This window comes from Accipiter gentilis, chromosome 15 (genome assembly GCF_929443795.1).
Source record: "Accipiter gentilis chromosome 15, bAccGen1.1, whole genome shotgun sequence".
In the NCBI taxonomy this organism is placed as follows: domain Eukaryota; kingdom Metazoa; phylum Chordata; class Aves; order Accipitriformes; family Accipitridae; genus Astur; species Astur gentilis.
The window spans coordinates 20,752,433-20,774,030 of NC_064894.1; the positions used below are offsets into that span (position 1 = coordinate 20,752,433).

Below are 21,598 nucleotides of genomic sequence, written 5' to 3' on the forward strand. Positions count from 1 at the left end.
CCCTGAAGCAAGGTAAAATTCAGAAATCTATTTGCGGAACAAAGGTTCTTCCCACTTCCAAAACTGCTGATAACAATTCAAGCAATTGCAGAAAATTAAGAGTCTGAGATTTGCTTCACTCCAGCATAGAGCACAGATGCCTGTCAGTGCGCTAAAAACATAGTTAATACATATTGCAGGATTCATAACACATTGCTTTTCTTGACTGAATGTGACACAAGGCAGGAACTTCCAAGAAGCCATAAACAAACTCCTGCTGGGTATTCCACAGGAGCGTTTCCCGATACTTATCTCGGGAAGTACTTCCGCACCCTTGTTTCCCAATTAGCAGCAAGCCCCTCTTGACAAGCACCCACCTGAGCTGCAGTCAGCACCCCCACAGAGCAGCTGCCCGCGGTGCCCACAGCTCACCCGCGGGGACGCTCAGCAGGCAGCAGCAACAGCGACCACCCTGGAGCTGACTCTACCCAAGCAAGCCTGCATGTGGGAACCCCAGCCCACCGAGCGAGGGGTTTACTCTTCCAATGTCTGACAGGCAGAACGACTGCATCCTCCTCACGAACGCCATCAGCGGGAAGGTGAAGATTTAGCATACTTCCCTCATCCTTGGAGGCAGCACGGAGAACGGCTTGCAGCTTTCACTACAGATTGTGTGGACAGGCATCCTACAGTAGGCACCGATCGATTTATATTTCAAGTACCACTTCTGACTATCAACTCAGTTGATAAAACTATCAATTATGGCGACACACGAAACAAAACAGTCAAGGCCTACTTAAGCTAGTGAGCTTCAGCAGACTCTTAAATAAGGAATCTATATATTTGGAGACATCCTACCTGAAGAAAAAATAAACCAAACATTAACTTCATTTACTTGTTTAATGCTTATATTACAGTAAGTAGGAAAGTTGGGGGAACAGCTTACTGTCCTCAAAATTCAACAGAGATGAGCAACACACCCGATGGATCAAAAGAACAAGAAATTCTTAACAAATAACAGACTTATGGTAGGAGCTTAAGTATAGGCATTGGAACAGGCTGCCCAGGGAAGTGGTGAAGTCACCATGCCTGGAGGTGTTCAAAAAACATGTAGACAAGGCACTTCAAGACATGGTTTAGTGGGCATGGTGGTGGTGGGTTGACGGTTGGAGTCAATGATCTTAAAGGTCTTTTCCAATCCAAACGATTCTATGATTCTATATTGTCCCTTGTGGCATATATGGCAAACAAGTGAATCTTTGAATGGCAAAAAAAAGTGAAACAGTGGTAATGTACAGTTAACTCACTTCTGTTCTTCATTCCAGCTTCCTCACCTCCCAGAAATCATGCAGATGATCCTACTTATGACAGGTAAATTTACACTTCTCAGATTATTCTCTGAACGCTCAGACAACACTCAAGACAATTGACTGTTTTATCAAGATGTTTAAATTTCTAACAGGTTCTGTAGTTTCTAGATATAACAGCAATAAATCTACAAGAGTTGAATGATGAACTTGTTGCATTTTGTAATCAAGTATGTTCTGTCAATCCACCTGATATTATGGGGAATGAAAAACTTTCTAGTAAATTAGCTAGACATAATGGAGTCAGACATCTTAAGATGCATCTCCATCATGTGTACAGCACTGTCTGAAGACATCTAAGCTAATTCATCCTCATAACCTTGTACCACTGTCCTCCAAACATCTTTCCATGGATACGGTATTTTTACTACAGAAAACAGAGTTTGATGTAAAAAAAGTTAACAAAAATTTTTGAAGCGAGCAGCAGGAAAAGGCTATCCAGTTTGCATACTGATACATAAGACCTGGCAAGAGCTTTTATTAGCATTAGGAGCACTGGCTGAATACCAAAATCCTAAAGCTCCAAAATACAAAATCCAAAAATAACTGCTTTCACAGAACCCTTAAGGCTCAAAGCTTAAATGAAACAAACAAAACCCCCAACATCTGCCCCCAATCCCCTTGAAAATATAAGTGAAAGGATTCATCATTCTCCCATTTTTGTGTGTCAGTACCTGCTATTTATGCAAAACAGACTTAAGGAAGCTATTAATGCTACGACAAGCTGTAAGAATTAATTAGTGCTTTGGCTAGACAGAACTTAAAGACAGAAGGTCCTGGCTGAAAGTTTGACAATCAAAACAAGACTGAGTTTTCATCAAGCCCGTAAACAAGGAAGAGTACCTATCAGCAAAAGCACTTTACACACTCATCTCCCTCCCTTGTGAAAAGCTTATGCAGTCTACATGATATCTAAACTCCCATAATAGTCAAATCTGATTACTTTTGTTTTCCACAACCCACCTGTTTTTAAGAAAGTGCTTGACCGATGTGTTAAAGAGTTTCTGTATTAGCAAAAAACAGTACTTGCAAAAGGCAGATGTTCATATCTGAATAACAATATTTAAAGTAATGGCAATAAGATTCGAACAGAAGTGAGATTATTGACAGTATAAAAGTTTCAGATGACTCTACTAATCATATTTCTTAAACAAGAGAGGATGGTTGCTATGTAACTTTGCCTAAAGTAAAATATAAAATCTTTCCTATTTTTATGTCAAAAATCAGAAAGTTAATAACCAAATAATGGAGAGATCCAGTTGAAGCTAAGTCACTTATATTTATAAATATTCATTTATTAGAAAAGCAGTCACTGAATGACCAGACAGACATTAGCCTTCAGTACTAGAGATGCGCAGAATCCAAGGAGATCTTTGAAAATATCTATTTACATATCTAGAAATAGTATGAGGTGGCAAAACTACAAGGACTTAATGTCATCCGTAACAATAATCTCAGTACACAAATTCATTAAGCAACAAATTAAACCTCAAACAAATTTACAAATACAGTGTGCCACATTATGCATTAGGGTTCAGAAATCTATCACTGAAATTGTTCATGCCTTTAAAGCAACCTTTAAAACAGTTTTAAAAAAAAAAAGATTGTTACAGCGGAACACTTTGAGAGTTGTTGTTTCCTCCATTAAGCAAGACTGCAGATCCTTTAGCAGTCATTGAAATTAATCCAAATTATAACTCTTATGTTAAGAAGTTGTTGGTAACGCCAGGCACATTTTGTTGTTAATAGACGGTAACTGCTGAACATTTTACTATTAAGCAGTATTAACTAAGGATTAGTCTAGGCTTAAATTTTGAATGCTGGACCTCTTTCTCAGGCTGAGACCTGGGGGCAATGTTCTCCAGACAACCAGAAAAATTAGTTTCACTTGCACTAGCGTCTTACAGTCATTCTCTGAAACTCAAGTACTGTCATGCTTCAACCAACTTGAAATTTCACATGGATCTTGATGTTAGATGCGTCTCTTCCACCCACCTGACTATGAAAATGGTAACCAGGATAGATCACTGAGAGGGTAAAGGGCACTGCTCAAGTGCTTGAAATGCAACATATGCATTTCAATGCAGCATAGCTTTAAATCAGCATACACAAAGAATATGGGCAATTATCACAGAATGAGAAATTATACCTACAAGTAACTTGCAATAAGACACAGTGGTCACAGCACATGGCCAGTTAAAATGGAGTTCCCACTGTAGAACAGTGGGCAAAGAACTAAAAAACCTCACCCTAATCTTAAAATTTATCATCAGAAATATCTTAATAATAAGGATTTATTTTGTTTCTGTATTTGACAGTGATGCAACTGCTCTCAGAGTAGTGACTCCAGAATGGGACCTATTTCAAGAAGGCTGCGGACAGGGTTTAAATAATGGAAAGAATTAATGCAAAAACAAGGGAAAAATGGTTTAAATGAAAAAAGAAAATGGTAATTCATGGCTTTTATCTTCCAGTATCTTTTTAGAACACCAAAGAAGTGAACAAACAGGTGTAGCCCTCAGGGTAGCACACAGGCATGACTTTTTGTCTGGACTATTCATGCTTTCTTCTTAAAGCCATCTAGTTGTATAAATTAAAAAAAAAAAGCTTGGAATTGAATTGTATCACTAGCTTTATGCAAGCAATACCAATTTGCAGCTTGCATGAAAATGTGTCCAATCCTTAAGTCTAAAAACACAAAACTTTTGTTTATTCTCAGCGGTTCACCACTGTATAATAACCATATGAACCATAGAAATGATGCACAGCTTTAAATACTTGGGCAGAATCAACCATAGCATTAAGTAAGAGACAAAAGACTCTCTCCAACTGATGAATCAGAACCATAGAAAAACTTTACATTGGAAGTGCCTTTGGAGTTCAGGCTTTGGAATAAAAGCTCCTGCCTCAAAAAAAGAGCCGTCTACAGAAGTTAAATGAGTTTGCTCAAGGCCTTGCCCAGTCAAGTTTTGACTGTCTCCACAGCTTTCCACTCAACCACTTTCACTCCCCCCACCCTAACAGCCCATCAGGCTTCCTCCTGCCACAACTCCTAACCGTTTTCCTTTGTAATTGCCCAACTCCACTGCCAATGGAGGCATGTCTGAGAGGAGTCTGACTCCATCTGCTCTACGAGCCTTCCTTTTAGGTAGCAGAAAGCAGCTATTAGATCCATCTTCAGCCTCCTCATCTCCAAGCTAAACAAGGCAGCTCCCCCGCTCCCTTCTAACACAACATATGCTCCAGCCCCTAATCATCCCAGCAGCACTCTGCTGGACTCTCTTCTGTTTGCCCACATTTCTTTTGTCTTGGGGTCCCAAAGAGGACACAGCATTCCCAGTGCAGCTTTACAAATGCTGAGCCGAGGGGATGAATTACTCGCCATCTGGCTATATTCTAGGGGGCACAAGGGCTAAAGCAGCTCCCTGGTTAATCTCCATTTCTGCAACACCACACGACAGACTTTTCATTCAGCTCGTTGTTCACCATTACCCATTTCCACAAAGCTGCTCCCCAGTCAGTCCCTCGCCTGCCCTCGTGTATGGGTTTTTTTTTCCTGTCCCTCGTGCAGGACTTTGCACTTGCATCTGTCAGCTCCGGAGGCTCCTGCCTGCCTACTGCGCCAGCTCGTCACGCTGAATGGCAGATCCGCACGCCTCTATCAACCGCTCCCACCAACTTTTTCTTCCAGTCGTAAACAAACTCACCAAGGGTTTAAGCTGTCACATACATATAATCAAATAAGCTGCACTGTACCGAGAGCTACAGGTGCAAGTCAAGGATACAAAGTGTATTTTCTTAACATTAAAGCAAGGATATTTTCTACTGAATTCTGCTCTAACAAGCATTACATTTAACTGCTACAGCCAGAAAGGAGTCTTCTGAACATTTAGTATCAATTCTACTTCCACATTGTCTCCAAGAAGACTAAGACTCTACATGCATACATAGTTCTGCTGACTGGTGAGCAATTTTAACCAGTTTTATAAAAAGTTAAATTTTGTGCTGTATGCCTCAAGCATGAAGCAGCTTTGTTGATGAAAGATAAATATTTTAAACTCTTCAAAACTAACATACCGTGCTATTCAGAAACAGTATTTACAACGGGTTATTCTCATTTCTCAGCTATTTAAAGACCTGCCTCTAAACGACTTTAGGCCATCTAAACTCATTGTTCTTATTCTTATACAATAAACCCACAAATAATTACTATTATCAAGGACTTCAGGAAGACTCTGATACGTATTTGACTCTTGCCGACTACTACAGTTCAGTGCCAGCCTTTCTGAGAACACAGTTTGAAGTACTACTATGGCATAATTAAAGTGTAAGATTATTTTTTTCTTTTGTATTTTACACATTGCCACAGACACCCTAACAGTTATTAACCCTAAAGTTAAAATATTCTTGCTGTTAAACGCTTAAGTTACTTGGGCATTTCGACAGATCATGGTATATAATACAAACCCACAGTTGAAGAGGGCACACAAGTTTACTAGTCTTTTCAGACTATCTTCAGGCACAAGGAACTATCAGATATGGAGAGATAGGACCTTAGAACTGTTTTGACTTAATGCAAGTGACAAAAACTAGCTACAGAAATATGTGGAAATATTCTTCACATCACAGATAGCCAAGTAACAACATTCAACATGAACGCACGCATCTGAAGTAGTAATAATTTTGCCTTGTAATTACATAACAGTTATTACCTGAAATATCACCACCACATGATGCGCCCATTAATCTTACATACCCTCCAAATTCACATTCAGCTAGCATGTTATTATATAATACCACAGGAAAGCAGTAGAGGTAGTAAAATTTGAAAGTGAAAAACAAACAGGCTTTACTCGGCCTGTCCATGCTACATAAGACATGGAATCACCACAAAAGTAAACACCATGCTAACTAGCTCAAGTATTATTAATATTCAAGTACAGTGGTACGGGCCTTAAGGTTGGCTACCTAGGTCCGTCACTACCTTTTTAGTACTATTATCATGTAAAAAATGAAAATCAATTTAACTCTGCTTGCCTATGTGCATTATAACAAATTTCCAACAGCAGTGTTTACAACCAGAGAACAATTAGGAGAAACTTCTTTATGTATAGTTAGCTGTAAATTCTTGTTTAAAAAAATATTAATTCATAAGCCACACTATAAATTGACCTACAGATGCAATGCAATAAAAAAGGGGGGATCGCTCCCCTAATACTGTACAATTAGGTTTGAGATCAGTGTATTTAACACATTTAATTTTATACTGTAATTTATCCATTAGATTTTATAGCAAAGCAGTGTTCTGAAGATAAAGAAATAAAAGCATATTGCTTAAGTTTTGCAGGTTAGCAGGACATTTTGAAAACTGTATGACAAAGCAGCATTTCACGCTTCAGATTATCTGTCAGACCCAAAAATGCCTTTCCCCCTGTTTTCTTTCAATATACACAAGGGAGCCATACCCTACCAACAATCTTTTCACTTATTAAACATACTCACGAAACAGAAGTTTCACTTTAAGTACACTGTTTCCTTAACACCACCTCCCTTCATTTCTAGGTCATCAATTTATCTGGAAAAGGTTCAGGGGGTGGGGGTGGGGAATCATCAAAATGGACTACTTTCTTTCCTTTATTCAAATATGAAAATGCATACATCCTACCAAATTTAAGCTATCTGTGTAGCCTAAAAGCAGCTGATCTCAGTAGGCATTGTCATTTAAGCTAAAAAGAAAGCTCTGATAACTATTAAACAAAAATATCTAATCCACTTTTGAAACACGTAACCTACAGGTTGTGTTAAGGATAGAGCAGCAGGCCTTGTTACAGACTAACCCGAGTAAGTCAAAGGGAAAATGACCCCTGACAATTTTACCCATCCTCCAGTTCTCTGGTCCAACTCTAGATAGCCTGGGTATTTTAATACCTTCTTTGCCTCTGATTATGCTCTGTTTATACACATGAAAATAGAGCAGCATATCTCCATATAACTCACTAACCTACTTTGCCTGCCCCATACTATGCTTTTTCTAAAATATAGCTTTTCTTAAATGTTAAGGAACCTTTATATTAATGCATCTGTAAAATTCAATTTACTAATAGAAAGGAACTTAGAAGCATTCCAAAATGCAAAGCAAAAAACCCTCAACAACTAAAGAAAGTTAATTTTAAAAAAAGGAGTCCATTTTTTAGAGATCGTATACTCTGAAATTTAGTTAGACCTTACACATCTGTCAGGAAATGACATATTTTGAGGGGGAAGGGGAGGAAGGAAAGCAGGAGGCAGTAAAAAATAAAGGTTCTGCATCACTTACACCTAAGTAAAATAGATTTAGAGAAATACAGTCAAATACAGATTCTCTCAATCTGAATACCAGTATACTAAATATCTGAAAAAACTACAGAAGACAGGAGAAGTGAAGGTAGAGAGCCAACTTATCTGTGATTCAGGCTGAAAATGAAAGGCACACCTGCTTCAGTAGGAAGCCTGGAAGGTGGCTATATTTCTGAAGAAGCGGTAACATTCCAGGAGGAAGAGAGTCAAAATGAAGACAAAACACAAAGCCCTTGAAACTGCAACAGGTATATAAATCCAAACTCTGATACATATGAATAGATTATATGGTTGGCAGATTACCTGGGCCAAAGATGCAGACACCTCCGAGCTTGCTCCCTCAGAGTTTGACAGTTTTCATTAGACACATGGACACCTAACACAAGATGGTGAAAACACTAGAAAGCATGTCTATCTTTCCCTGTCAACCTATCTCTAGGCAACCTCCTCTCATTGTGGAGACTTCAGTATAAAGTAGCATTGTGAGTGCTGGGTTACCTTTTGCTTTCCTCCCTTTTCTGCCTTTGTGCAGTTCATGTCCTCCTTCGAGACCCTCACAAACCCAGCAGCTCTGCTCTGCCCCCTGGCTGACAGCAGAGTGGAGAAAGCCAAGGGGGAAATTCAGGCTGCCATCAACTCACTGCCTTCGCGCTGCGACAAAGGGCAGCTATGCGAGTAGGCACCAGGCCAACACAGAAGAGTAACAAGGCAAAAGCCAGTTTTGGGGGGATGACAGTCTAGAATCATGATACTGCACCCATTCGGGTGGGAGCATTAGTTCAGTCATTTGTGCAGAAAGGGTAACAAGCCAGTGAACACTGCAGAACCAACACTGAAGTCTAGGCCGCAATCCATTACCAGAAAAAAGCCCCAGAACCAAACCCCATACAAAACCCACTACCACCAAAATAAAAAAAACAACCCTAGGAAGGCCTGCTCTGATGCATCCGATTCATTCTGCAGGTCCAGCCTGCCTGAACCTAGCCCCAGCTCAGCACCAGAACAGGGCTGGGCTGACTTTGTGCGGAGCTATTTGAATCTGTCTACTCCACACACCCCCGGGTTCCATAACATTAGCAACCCCAATGGTTGGTGTATGCCATGCTATCCTAACTCCAGAATAAGCAGGTATCGACACTAATTATAAGAAAACTTGAGGCGTTTCCAGAAATTTTTAACCACCAGCCCAGGAAAGTAGCGACTTGGGTTTTTTTTAATACTCTTTTAACCAATACATCCATTTTCAAAGCTCAAAAGGATTGTCTTTCTTCACAGTTAACTCAATCTCTACACATAGAGCATAGAAAGAGATTACCATTTTGGTAGCGAGACACTGAAGAAAAAAAGATGGCTCTGTGATTTAAAAACTAATGGCTTTTTCATTCATTCTCCTGTTAAATTAGGCAACATGTACTTAGAAAATCTTCAGGAATTTAAGTTTCAAATGGTCAGTTGAGATTACTGTTCAAGCTACCAAAGCATGCTCATCATCTTAGACTAATGTAAAGAACAGCATCGCTCCCATCAGTTCTCTGCAGAGAAACATACATATCAAACCTAAGTGGGCTGTATATAGACAGCACAGAAGAGATGCTGATAATGTACAACACCACTATTTCTTTTTGGCAGTTCAAACATTTCTAAACAGGAATGTGATAACCCAGAAAAAACATGACTTCTGCCCCTCAAAAACCCAGGTCTGGTTTAGATACAATTTAGAAATAAATGCAAGACAAGACAGGCCTGATTCTGTCAGTAAGACAAGAAAGAGATCACATGCATTAAAAGATAAAATATTGCATGTTCCAAATGTTTGCAGGGGTTTTCTCCTTTAATAAGAACAATTCAATATGGCCACTTTTGGTAAGCCCTACAGTATGAATAAGCATTACATTCTTTTTCCATAATATTTTCAGTAAAATAACGACTTCATTACATTTTATAATACATAAAGAAGCCTTAAAAATGGCTATGAATTTTTACTGTTTATCTCCCCCACTCATCTATCAGAAATACCAAGTCTAGTCTTCACTGGTTATAAAGGATGCCTGTGAAAATTTCAGGGTATGGTTGCTTATGTCTCTCCACAACTCATGAAAAGCAGCTGTGTTGAATCTAAAACCCCTCCCTTATGAGAACCATTGTGTACTGAAGTTATAGATATTAATTCTTTGAACCATGCAAAAAATACAGCTGTCCCCCTAAAAACAGTTGAGATTTCATTTGTTTGATCCTGAGTCATCACTAGGCCCACAGTCTTAATGTTTCAAAGCTGAAAGCCTTTCTTTTTCCACAAAAAAGGCAAGAAGAAGAAAACCACCCACTTGAAAATCCTCTTTATCCATGATTAAAATGGCCATAACACTATTAAAGCAAGAACAGTATTAACATTTTCCATCAAGAACAGTATTAACATTTTCCATCAATTCTGACCAAAGAATTTTAACAATTCTTAGAAGGGAACAGAGGTCAGTATAGCTACATAGCCTGCCTTTATCACTTCCTTACCACAGGTTAGACATCCATGACACTGGTCAAAATTAGGGCAACACAGATGTACCTGTCCCAAAGAACTGTTTTAGCTAAGAAATATCTGGTTTATGGACAAAAATTGGCTAACTGAAGTTTGAAGAACAAGCAAAACCACAGCACAAGCAACAGACAGTAAAGCATGTTTACCTTCCTGATTTGGTAGCAGATTAACACAAAACCAGAAATGGTGGGAGGAGGGATGTAAAGGTTGTTATGAATACCTACCAGCTGTCATCAGCACAAGATTTTGCCACAAATTCACTATTACAGCTCTTCCCCTAAAAGTCATCTAAAAGAAACTGAAAAGTTTCTCATGCTACCTGTTCAAACACTTCCTTTTCAGCAGAAACATTCACACCTGTAACTGGTAGTTACATTTCTCCAAAAAAGCAAAATCTGATTTTTTTTCTTCTTTCAAAAACATAAGTTTAATACATAGCCTGTAAGTATTGCTATCACTCGTTAAACAAATAAAACTTCCTATATTTAAGAACTGAAGAAAATTGTTTGAAGTTTCACAGAAAAAAAAGCCTGCAGATGTATCATTACTTACAAGGCAGTTATCACAAATGCTACTTTCTTTTCTTTTTTGTGGTCATTCATTCTGTTTCACAAAGAGGTTTAAAATTATTACGTCTCAAACGAAAGCCTATAAAAACACATTGAAAGATACAACATGCTTAAAAAGACTTTTCTTGGTTTCACAAGCTTTTCTTGTTTCTCTTTTATGAAGAGCTGAGAAATTAAAATTAGCATTTGAAAGTATTGAAGAGATTGTTTAAACTTCTCATTTAGGTGTCAGATTCCACAGGTGCGATTTCTCATTAAGTACAGTGAAACCTTGAAATCAACCTTGCTAGGCAACGTCTGTTCTTAACATTATAAAGCAAACCAGTAAAATTCTGGTTTCCTTACAACCGAAGATACTCTTAGACAAATAATCAACTAAACGATAGAGCCCAAGATAAGCATGGAAAGAACACACTGGATATCTGTTCTCTTACCTTACATATTGAGGTTATCAAGGTTCTGTAACTTCTGGTTAAGAAAAGAACCTTAACTCATACCATTTAATTGTGTAGTCAACTCTTCTGCCATTATTATAACTCACATTAGAGGTCTTTTAATTTTAAAAAGCATTAATAAAAAGAGCACATAAAGTGCACTGCTGGGAACACTTGGGCACTGGGACTAAGTGACAGGATTTCTTTTTGCAATAAAGCTAATAATTCTTGAAACAGTAAACAAAATTATGCTGGCACAGCATTTTGTTTCTCTTGAACTAAACTGCTTGCAAGACAAATGCTATTACAGCAGAATAGGGTTTTTTCACAGAATTATTAAAATTGCAGTTTAAATTGACTTGTAACAACATAAGCTTTAGGCAAACATCTATTTTTATACTGATTCTGGCTTCCAGTGGACCAGAACTCTTTATTTACTGCTAATTCACAAGTGAATATATTATCAGTCAGTTTGCTGACTAATACTTGTACAAAACAGAATCTTTCAAGAAGTACTTTGAACTGAACAAGATAAAATGCAATTTCTTGATAAATTTTGCAGGTACGTTTGCATCCCTCAAGATCTTACCACTCAAATGGTAAATTAAGATAATCCCTCAATTTCTAACTTCCCCCAATTAAATAAAAAATAGAAGCCAGAGTTTCTAATAAGCACTCAATCTTCAAAATTACAGTAATACCTTTATTATGAAAGGCAGTACCACTAAACAACAAAAAAATTAGAAAACTCACACACTCACTAAATACACACATTAAACCCAAACTAATTTGCAACCTCACTGTCTAAAGCAAAACACATGCCTGAAGTCTTCTTGCATTCAAAGCTTCTCCTGTTTCATTTAATTTTGTTTAAACATATGGGAAGATGCTCATTCTAAGTGTTTAGTATTTTGCATCTCAACACAGAATAAATATCTTCATGCTTACAGCTTCTGTAAAATAAATTTACCAATAATAATATAAATGACAGCTTCAGGAGATGAGGAAAACACATTGAAAGTGGTGTTACCACCCATTCCACATAGCAGTTTCTGAAATACTTACAAAGCTTTTCAACTTACAGGCCTCTAAGAAACATGGTAAGAAAGAGAAGACACTAAAACCAAAAGAAGTTATATTTTGCACTGCAATATAGACTCATGCCATCTGTGCAAAGTAAGAACACTATTTTCGAACATCCTGTTCTGAATTATTTTACTGGCTTTTTCAAGTCAATACTTATCTATGCAGAAATCTTTGTGAAAGCCATGGTAGTATCAGCAATTAAAAAAAAAAGAAAAATTGCTAGAGAGGAAAGTAAAGTTATTAATCTACTGGGCAACTTTTTTGAAAGTTTACCTGTATTGTTTATCAGCAACAATCCTTAAGCATTAACTAGAGACAACCTTTTTTACTTTACGGTTCAAGATCATTAACACTGAACAACACTTACACCCCAAGTGCCCCCCCAAATAAAGAACATCAGTTGCGCAAAAGTACACTAAACAATATTTATCTATTTATTTTGGTTTGTTGCTAGTTTTGATTTGTTAAAACAGAGTCATGACCCAATTTAATTCCTTGAATAACTCAAGCCACATTTAGATTAGCACATAAATGGTGACTTTAAAAAAATTTTTTTTTAAATCAATCTTTTCCAAGACATTAGACTAAAATTCTGCAGAACAATGACATCTCATATCCTATACCATGACTAAAATTTGACGAAATTATATGTTAGCATGCTAGACGTAAATATAATTAATAGTTGATGCATTGTATTTACCATTCTGTAATCCCATCCATAGTTGCTTATGATCCTTTTTTTGCATCTCATTGATGACTTGACTTTTGTGCTTTAAAGCGTCTGCTTCTTTTATAGAAGCCATAAAATGAGCTTCAATCACATCCTTAGAATGGCAGTGTAGAAGATCCTTTTCTGGAAAATTCTGCAAAGAGAAAAGATAGCTCAAGAGAAATAAACATATCACATACCTTAGAAGATGAAGAATAAATGGTAATTTTAATCAGGTTTATATTTATACAGAGCAGCACTCTGGAATCTTCTACTCTGCTGACAAAAAGGTTTTGCAGTGAAAAATGTTTCATGAAAAATAAAAGTTGAACAATTTTCTGTAAAACCAGAAATTACTCTAAATCATCTAACCTCAACTTGATAAATACATTTAAATACATCAGTGGATGTATTTAGGCCCTTGCATCCAAAATTCAGGAAATGAAGAGTTTTAACACGTTTTCAAGCAGATGTTCAATTCTCTGGCAATGAACAGGAGAAAAGGGGGAGAAGTGACAAGCACGCAATTCCTATTGACTCTCAGTGGCAGTTTAGCACCCGTTTCTATGCAGGCCTTTGAAAAACGTTTCCTCTAATTATCACCATCCACATATATGAACTATAGCATACATGCCACTTACAAACATTTTTCCTTAGAGATATTGGAAATCCTTGTCAGCTCCAACTTTACCTAATACATGTGCTTATTGACAGCTTGTGTGACATGATTCTATACCCCTTTTATTTGGTTAGAGTTGGCACACTGCATTCAGCATTGCAGATGCACAGTTACCACTCCTCGGGTAACTCTGATCCCCTCAGTAGATGACAAGTACATTTCCCAATTAATTTATTAAGGAATTATAGTAGTAAATTCTGTTCAGGTACAAAAAAAGATTTCTTTGGAAATTAACTAATTAGAAGTTCAGCACTATATAGGTATACAGTTAGGGTTGTTCCTTCTCTAATTTTTCTTTTATCAACACTTAGTATCACTTGCCATTTTACAATAACACAAGCATTATCACAAATTCAGAGTCTTCAGTTTTCAAAGTTTTAAAAACCCAGCATGTTTTATCCCCTCCTTATTCATCTTCTTTTCACAGTTGCTTGATTATGCTGAACAGTGCAAACCCCCAGAGCCAAACTAAAGTTTAGTACTCCCCTTCGCAACAAGGGCTTGCCACTTATTTTTATACTTCAATTCTCATCTGTTATTCCATAAGAGGACCTTTCCTCTTAACCCATTACAAATTGGCTATTTAAAAAAGGCTTTTGTGAGGGACTGGCAAAACCATTTTAGAAATACAAGTACATATAATGGGATATTTTTCAAAGGCTTTTACAACATAGTTAACACGTCACAGTAGGAGCAATATAAAGCTGGAAAACCCCATACCTTCCCTCCTCCACATAAAAGCAGGAAAAATAGTGAAGACTGCCTCAAACTGTAGGAACAAAAAATATCCAAGAACCACCAAAAGCTGGCAGTATGAAAGGGAGCTGGGGATTTCCTTACCTGAAAGGAATTCTGAGGACAAGAATGATAGTTCCCTCCTCATTAGGTTATTGAAAAGGGTTGGAAATTAAATAACGGAATTTCATATAGTGACTCCTCCTTATGACAGCAAACCCAGACTCTGGAAACTGGATCAAAATGATGAGTATCTTCCAAAAACAGGAGTATGAAGGGAAGAGAAGACTGCTAGTAACTTTTTCACTGAAGTATACATGGTTTGGTATTGAACACACACAAAGGGAGTGCTATTGTTACTTAGGACTGATGTATATGGAGCTGACTCGAAATTTAAGGACAGAGATAAAGCTTGTTTCTCATATGAGGATGGCCAAGTATAAAGACATTAAAGATGACAGAACAGAAAGGAGAGTTCTTCTAGGGCAGACCTCACTCCTCTTCTCTCCTACAAAGCTGAATATCAGCATAGTTGACCCGAAGATGAATGGAAAACATTACTGTGACTGTTACTTGCCAGCTGACATCTGTATAGGCCTGTAAAATACTTTCAGAAGTTTAACTTACTTGCTCAAATAAAGAAAGTAAAAGTCTGATAACCAATCCAGAAGAAAAGAACAGTCAGAAATAGCATACTTCAAGATCAAAAAAGTTCTTTACATGCAAGAATTCAAAGTGAGACACTGGCAACCCTCAAAAAAGATGAGACAGTGGAATGTACCTAATGTCAAGTAACATAGAAACCTAGAAACCAACTTTCACAGTTAAACACTGAAGTTTAGCTAAGTTTATGAAAACAACAGTTTTGCTACAACAACTGTTTTGTTACTCATACATCTAACATTTTGTTACACATACATCTAAATATAGAGCTGCAGGGTCTTTTTTTTGGATATTCCTGTCTTTCTATAGGTAGGCATCTCCCTGCTGACTTCCTTCCAATTAATTTTGAATTACAGGGTATGTCACTCCCTGGGGATGTGTTCCAGAGAACATGCACAGTGTGGTCTGCAGAATAGCGAGGAGATACTTAAAATTGGTCAAACCTAGCTACACTAGTGAAAAGAATCTAGCCACAGTACTTAACTACAAAGGTGTGGCATGATTAGTTTTCCCAGCTTCTAAGTGATAACACTGTGGAAGACCAGAAAACACTTCTACAATCTCGGTGCTGTCTACTATTTTTTTTAGAAGAAAAAACACTGAGACATTTCTGTGCAGTACTGTGACTAGAAGCTGAAGAACCTAAAACATGAAAGTGATATCTTGGAAAAAAACACTGCCGCATCTACAAAAAGCATATGAAACAGTTTCACCTATATGAGACTACCAACAGAAAATACGGCATCCCCATTTATAAACTAGGACACAGAATAATAAGTTTTATACTTAAATATAGAAGATGTATGCTTGTATTTTTTTTTTAAACTCTACTTTCCTTCTTTCTACTTAAGGAAATAGTAATCAAATGTAAATAACTTTATTCAGTTCCCCGAAGAAAGAGACAATTGTAAACAAGCTGGTAGTCACACCTGGCTACACAACTATGAGATCTGCAGAAGGTTTTAACAGATCCCATAAGCAGCTTGAATTCAAATACTCTTACTTGTGATGTCTTATCCCTCCATACTCTGTATCTTTGAAAGAAGTTATCAAGGGTTGACTCTGATTTTCTTAGAAAGCTCAAGCAGTACTGGTTTTGTTTCACATACCAGTAGATACTTGCAGCATAAACTTGGTCATAAAAAAGTAGGTATCATCTGTACAGACAGGAACACTAAATGACCTCTCACATAAAACTGTTCCAAAAACATTGCAAGTAATTTCAACAGTCTGGTTTCATAACTCCATTACACCCATATTTATCTATCAGTTCTAATTCACAAAACATCTGTTTATGCTGTGATAGTCTAGTTGCATTAGGCTACATTTACAGAAAATTACACCACATAATCACAGAATGCCCAATAATAGAGCATTAAAAAAAACATAAGAAGCATATCCAGTGGCAGGGGGAGCATCCATATGTTTGTGTTTAGTTACCAACAGTGGGGGGATTTTTTAAAAAAAGATTAATTTTTAAAAAAAACTGATTTATACTTCTGGCTTCCACTATGTCTCCTAACAATTCCACAATTTATCCACATGCTACATGGAAAAGTACTTCATTTTCACTCCACCTGACCCAATTTTTAGCCAAGAAAACCAAAAAGATAGCTGTTATAAAAAAAAAAACAGATGCAGTCTTTCCTCCTCTACATCAGGTCATGGGTGGAGAGGCAAGACACCAGCAGATACAGGCTTCAGCGCAGGGAGAACATTAGCCTTTCCCCTGGCACACCCGATTTCCTTTCCTCCAATAGGGCTACCATTTCCAGAGCAGTTCACCACCTCCTACCTAGTGCCCGAAATCTGGAGAGCTGATTACCACGCTGAGAACATGCATAGTGCTAGGTAGCATGAGATGAGCTTAACAGGAAGGGATAGTTTCCCTGCTCCCTGTAAAGCCACACTTGGCTAACAAAAGCAACTTCCCAGACTACAGCTTCTCATGATTCTCAGACCTTAGTACTCAGTTCAAGCTCATCCTTCTACAACTATTTAAGGCAAGCGTATTCCAACTCTACTAGACATATAGATGCATGTTATTTTATAGCATACCAGAAGTACAAATAAATAAACAATTTCTTCAATGCAAACAGTAAGTGTGTTTATTTGGTCTGCATACATAACACAGGAGGACAGTTACAAGTAACTGTCAACTTTCAAACTTCTGCTGAACAGAAATAAACTTTGTTTAAAGTAAAAAACATGAAAAAAGAAAATGGATGGGTGAAAAAAAAAAAAAGAGTTGAGAACATCTGTAAAAAGTGTTTCTTAAGGTATCTGTTGTGGACTGCATACTTTGGTAAAAGAAAGGAGAAAGCCATGACAGCAAAAGTTAAACCCCAGAAAAATCTAATACTGTTCAATTAAACCAATTAAAAACTATGGCTCTTTGAAAAAAATCCATGCATAAATCCCACAACTAAACTGTTTAGCTGTAAGAAACTGTAACACATGAAAATGCCTTCAATATCTTGACACACATTGATATATTTCAGTTATGTTTTGACTTTAAAGAGGGGTTTATTTAAATAAACTTTCAGATTACATCAAAAACATGAAGAGAGATTAAAAGGTGCTTAATCCAAGGCATTATATTTCTGAAAACTAAATTACATCAGCTTTTACAATAATACTGCCTTAGCAGTAAACTATTTCTGCTGATCTTTAATATATACCTTTGAGACAAACTTAAATTAGCTGATCTTTTGGCAAGCAGAAATATAAGGACATTGAAGTCAGTTTACATTACTACATGAAATTGAACATCAGCACTGGAATGCTGCAATTGATTTCTCAAGATGGCTCTACTTTGGGATGGCAACATCCACAAACTGCCACTCTCCCAGAGCTCTCAGAATGCGTAACGATTAAATCATGATTTATGAAACCAGACGCCCTACAGTTTCTTCAAAACACTCTGGAAGTTTCTTCATCCCAGCTTTCTCTGACACAGATCAGACAGAAGTGTAGCAATTACAGTGCTTTCAAAAACATCCCCGACTTCAGATTAATTCAGTCATTTTAAAAGTTCCAACATGTGGAAATACGTATCATAAGAACATATTATTTCAGTGCACACTTCCAAAAAGAATCAGACTACTCCTGTCAGCAAGACCTTTTCTAAAACTCCTTCAGGACAAGAATTGTTTGAATGAAAGTGTTCAACACAACTGCTTGCCAGTATCCTTTTCACTTCATCTCAAATCTCACACAGTAAAGTCAAGCTCAATAACCTAGTATTTTTCTTTGGACCAGTTTTCTTATTGCATTGTTTCTTTTACAATGGAGAAATTAAAGTTTCAAAGTTAAATATCATGATTTCTAGTCACGATTTTCACTTCAGAACATTCCTGGAATTATCGTCTCAATGCATTTCAGAGTATGAAAGAATACTGCACCAAAGTACTCTTCTGAGCAAAGATCAGTAGTGCTATGCAGTCATACCTAATGGTTTTACAATGTGCAATCAAAATAATGTCTCTCCTGTGACTAAGCTGTCACAAGACCAAACTCTTTTCACTCAGTTCTCTAAAGGGGACCCAAAATGCAACAGCATTCCCTACCTTCCACTATCTCTACAGTATCTCATATCCATGCTCATGTGCCTAGAAGGATGAGCACTTCTCAATCTTCAGTCAACTCAAGCTGACTGAATTAAAAACATCATACAAAGTTCCCTTATATCCACTCAATTGCACTGAGGTAGTCTCATAACTTATCTTGAAGAACAATTTTGGATTCTCAGGGTATAATAGAATCATTTTCAAAAGGAAAGTCATTTGAAAGCATATATAATCTCATAGAAAACAGCTGTAGCTTTACAGAAAACTCTAGATGATTCCTGAAGAATAAACATTTTCCCCTTCAAGTCATACAATTCACTTATTTATAAAACAATTCTGAAACTTTTTCCTAGCTTCCAAATTTCACGTAATCCCATGCTCACTTCTTAACTAAAGGTGTATTTCAATTTTACCTTGAAATGTACTGTGATGCTCCAAGGAAGGGCTGTATTTGATGCATGGAGATCAAACAGCAAACCAATTGGGTAATGCCTAAAAATGAAGGGATACTAAATGAACATAAAGCTGTGCATTTAATTCTACATATAACAGTTAACGTACCTGCATGTACATGAAAAAAATTAGCTGTTTGACTCCCACAATGAACATTCATTATTGCTTATTCAGAAAGTTATATAGGTAGGTATAAATGACTGACACTTTCTGGCAGAATCAAGTCTGGAATTCACATGTTTAATATCTAAACCAGTGGTGTCTAAGGTGTGCCCACAAAACACTGCTAGTTTTGTAACAGCATCAGTAGCCTACTGCTGCTCTGTGGAATCCTTCAAACAAGTATTTTTAGTTAAAAAGCTTGATAATGGCAGGAATAGCTGGTCCGACAAAAAAGCATGGATGCTTTCAGATATTTAAATGCCACGGGTTTATACCACATTGACCCTTAACATCTCTTCCCTCTCTCACCTGCCTGATGTCATTGTGGAGAATAAGCAGTAAAGTGAAAAAGTTACATATCTGTAAAAGGGCTGAAAGAGGATAGATTAAAATGCACTCTGTATCTTTACTATCAAATTAGGAAGAATATAAGAGAAGAAAAAAGATTAATTGGAGTTTTGTATTTTAGTAGTATTCTGGATTAAAGGAGTTACACAAAGAAGCTGCTTCCTCCAAATATTCACTTCTGTCTTATAGATTTGTCTCCTTTAAATTCATCAGAAGATACAGCCTCCAGCAATATAAGGAATACACATCACATACACAAAACTTCCACAGGCATTCTAAAAAAGTCTTTCTGCAACTTCCTCATAAGCAGACACTGGCAAGACTTTTTTTTCTTTTTTTTTTGCTTTCAGCATACCAAGCTCCATTCTCTCATCTTTCAAAAATCTTAGCTAAAAGAGCCTTCCTAGGTTTTCATCCTACAAAGAGATAAACACACACTTAACTGTAAACTCAGTAGCTTCACTGAATTAAATGGGACTGATCACAGGACACAGAGCAAAGCACACAGGTAAGTTTTGAAAGAGTTTCTGGAGAGCCATAACCAAGAGCATTGCTCTAAAAACACCTGTACCAAGCCAATTTCCTGACCTGCTAAACTCTCACACAACAGTGCTTTAGCACCCTCTATGGGTAAGCCAACCCCAAAGCTAAGACAAAGTCACCACAACAGCAAAATAAAAAAAACAAAGCAGTACTGCAATTCTCGAACTCACCTACTGCATTTGTAACTTCTTAAAAATAGGGGGAAATATCAAGAAAGTATCTAGAACTGTGTTTCCCTGACAAAGGGAGTAAAGAATATAGATAATGCATATCCAGATTTATCCTTGATTCACTGCTAATGCTCAAGTTTTTACCAGTAAGACTTTTTACTACTAACTGTCAATCGTGTCTTGAGTACTTCAACAGGGATTGAGCAAGAGTTCCGTGCAAGAGTGGTTTACCAGGTGAGCTAGTAATAAAAATCAGACTTCCTTTGATAATTAAATGAACATGAACAATGACTTTCAGTTTATATAACAAAAGATACAGCTACAAAAAAAAAGCATCAGTTCTTGGCCTCCCCCTCTATTTTCTACCCAGTTTAGATTAGAAAATGAAGTTTATGTACTCAAGCCTTCTTCAGTAGAATCCTCATGCTTTGCAGAGTTATGGTTTTTATTTTGAAAGAGGCCAGCCCTGAATTCATTTTGTTTCACAGCAGAACACGAGATTAATGAAGACAATAGACCACAAGAGAAATTGTTTCCTATTCAGAAGTACAGCCTTCCATTAAGAGTAAAGTTTACAACAGGAGTAAAGCAATCCTGAGATATAAAACATGTCCTGCTTCAAATTCCAGTTCTCACTGGCATTTAATCTGAAGCCAACAGAAGCCTTAAGTAATGCCTGTACATAATCCCATGTTTCACTTATTTTTGAGATATAGGTAGCATTTTTTAAGACTCTGGAAACAACAGAACTCCATACAATACTAAAGCTATTCTTTATATTTCACTCAGAATAAAACCTGGTTTCTTAACCAGGATAGAGAATTAAGGGAGGCACAAAGAGAGAAGTTGAAAAGAAAAGAGGAGCTGCCAATCTGCACATGGAATGAAAAACAACACCCCAGCATTCCCTCACTCCACTCTTAAGTGTTATGAGCCAGTATTCCCTCATTAAAGATCTTGCTTCCAGTGGTACTGCTGGAATGCTGTTTCTGAAATTCTGTTTGAAAAATAGGCATTGCAATTAAAGAAATACACAACTGCTCTCTAAAACCTACAGTAACCAGGAGAATTAAAAAGAAAAAGAATTCAAAAACCCAAGACAGCCTTTAAAGATTTGCCCCCCCCCCCCAAGAGAAAACAAACAGAACAACAGCTAAGGGAAACATCCGGCCCAGAAAGGTATCATTTTGAAAAAATATTATGGGATTGTTGAAATCAAACTGGTCTTAACTGGAATGGAAGCCAAGGACAAGCAGACTGTGC

At 37.2% G+C, this 21,598-nt stretch overlaps 1 protein-coding gene across 2 annotated transcripts in view; it reads right to left on the minus strand.

Moving 5' to 3' along the window:
• The window catches only part of ATG5 (autophagy related 5), an 84,403-nt gene that overhangs the window by 49,597 nt on the left and 13,208 nt on the right, over window positions 1-21,598 (minus strand). For both annotated transcript variants that reach the window (XM_049818080.1, XM_049818081.1), the window contains 2 exons: window positions 19,073-19,151; window positions 13,005-13,167 (listed from right to left, as the gene is read on the minus strand). In XM_049818080.1, coding sequence (XP_049674037.1) covers window positions 13,005-13,167; window positions 19,073-19,151 — 242 coding nt within the window. The remainder of the gene's footprint in view (window positions 1-13,004; window positions 13,168-19,072; window positions 19,152-21,598) is intronic.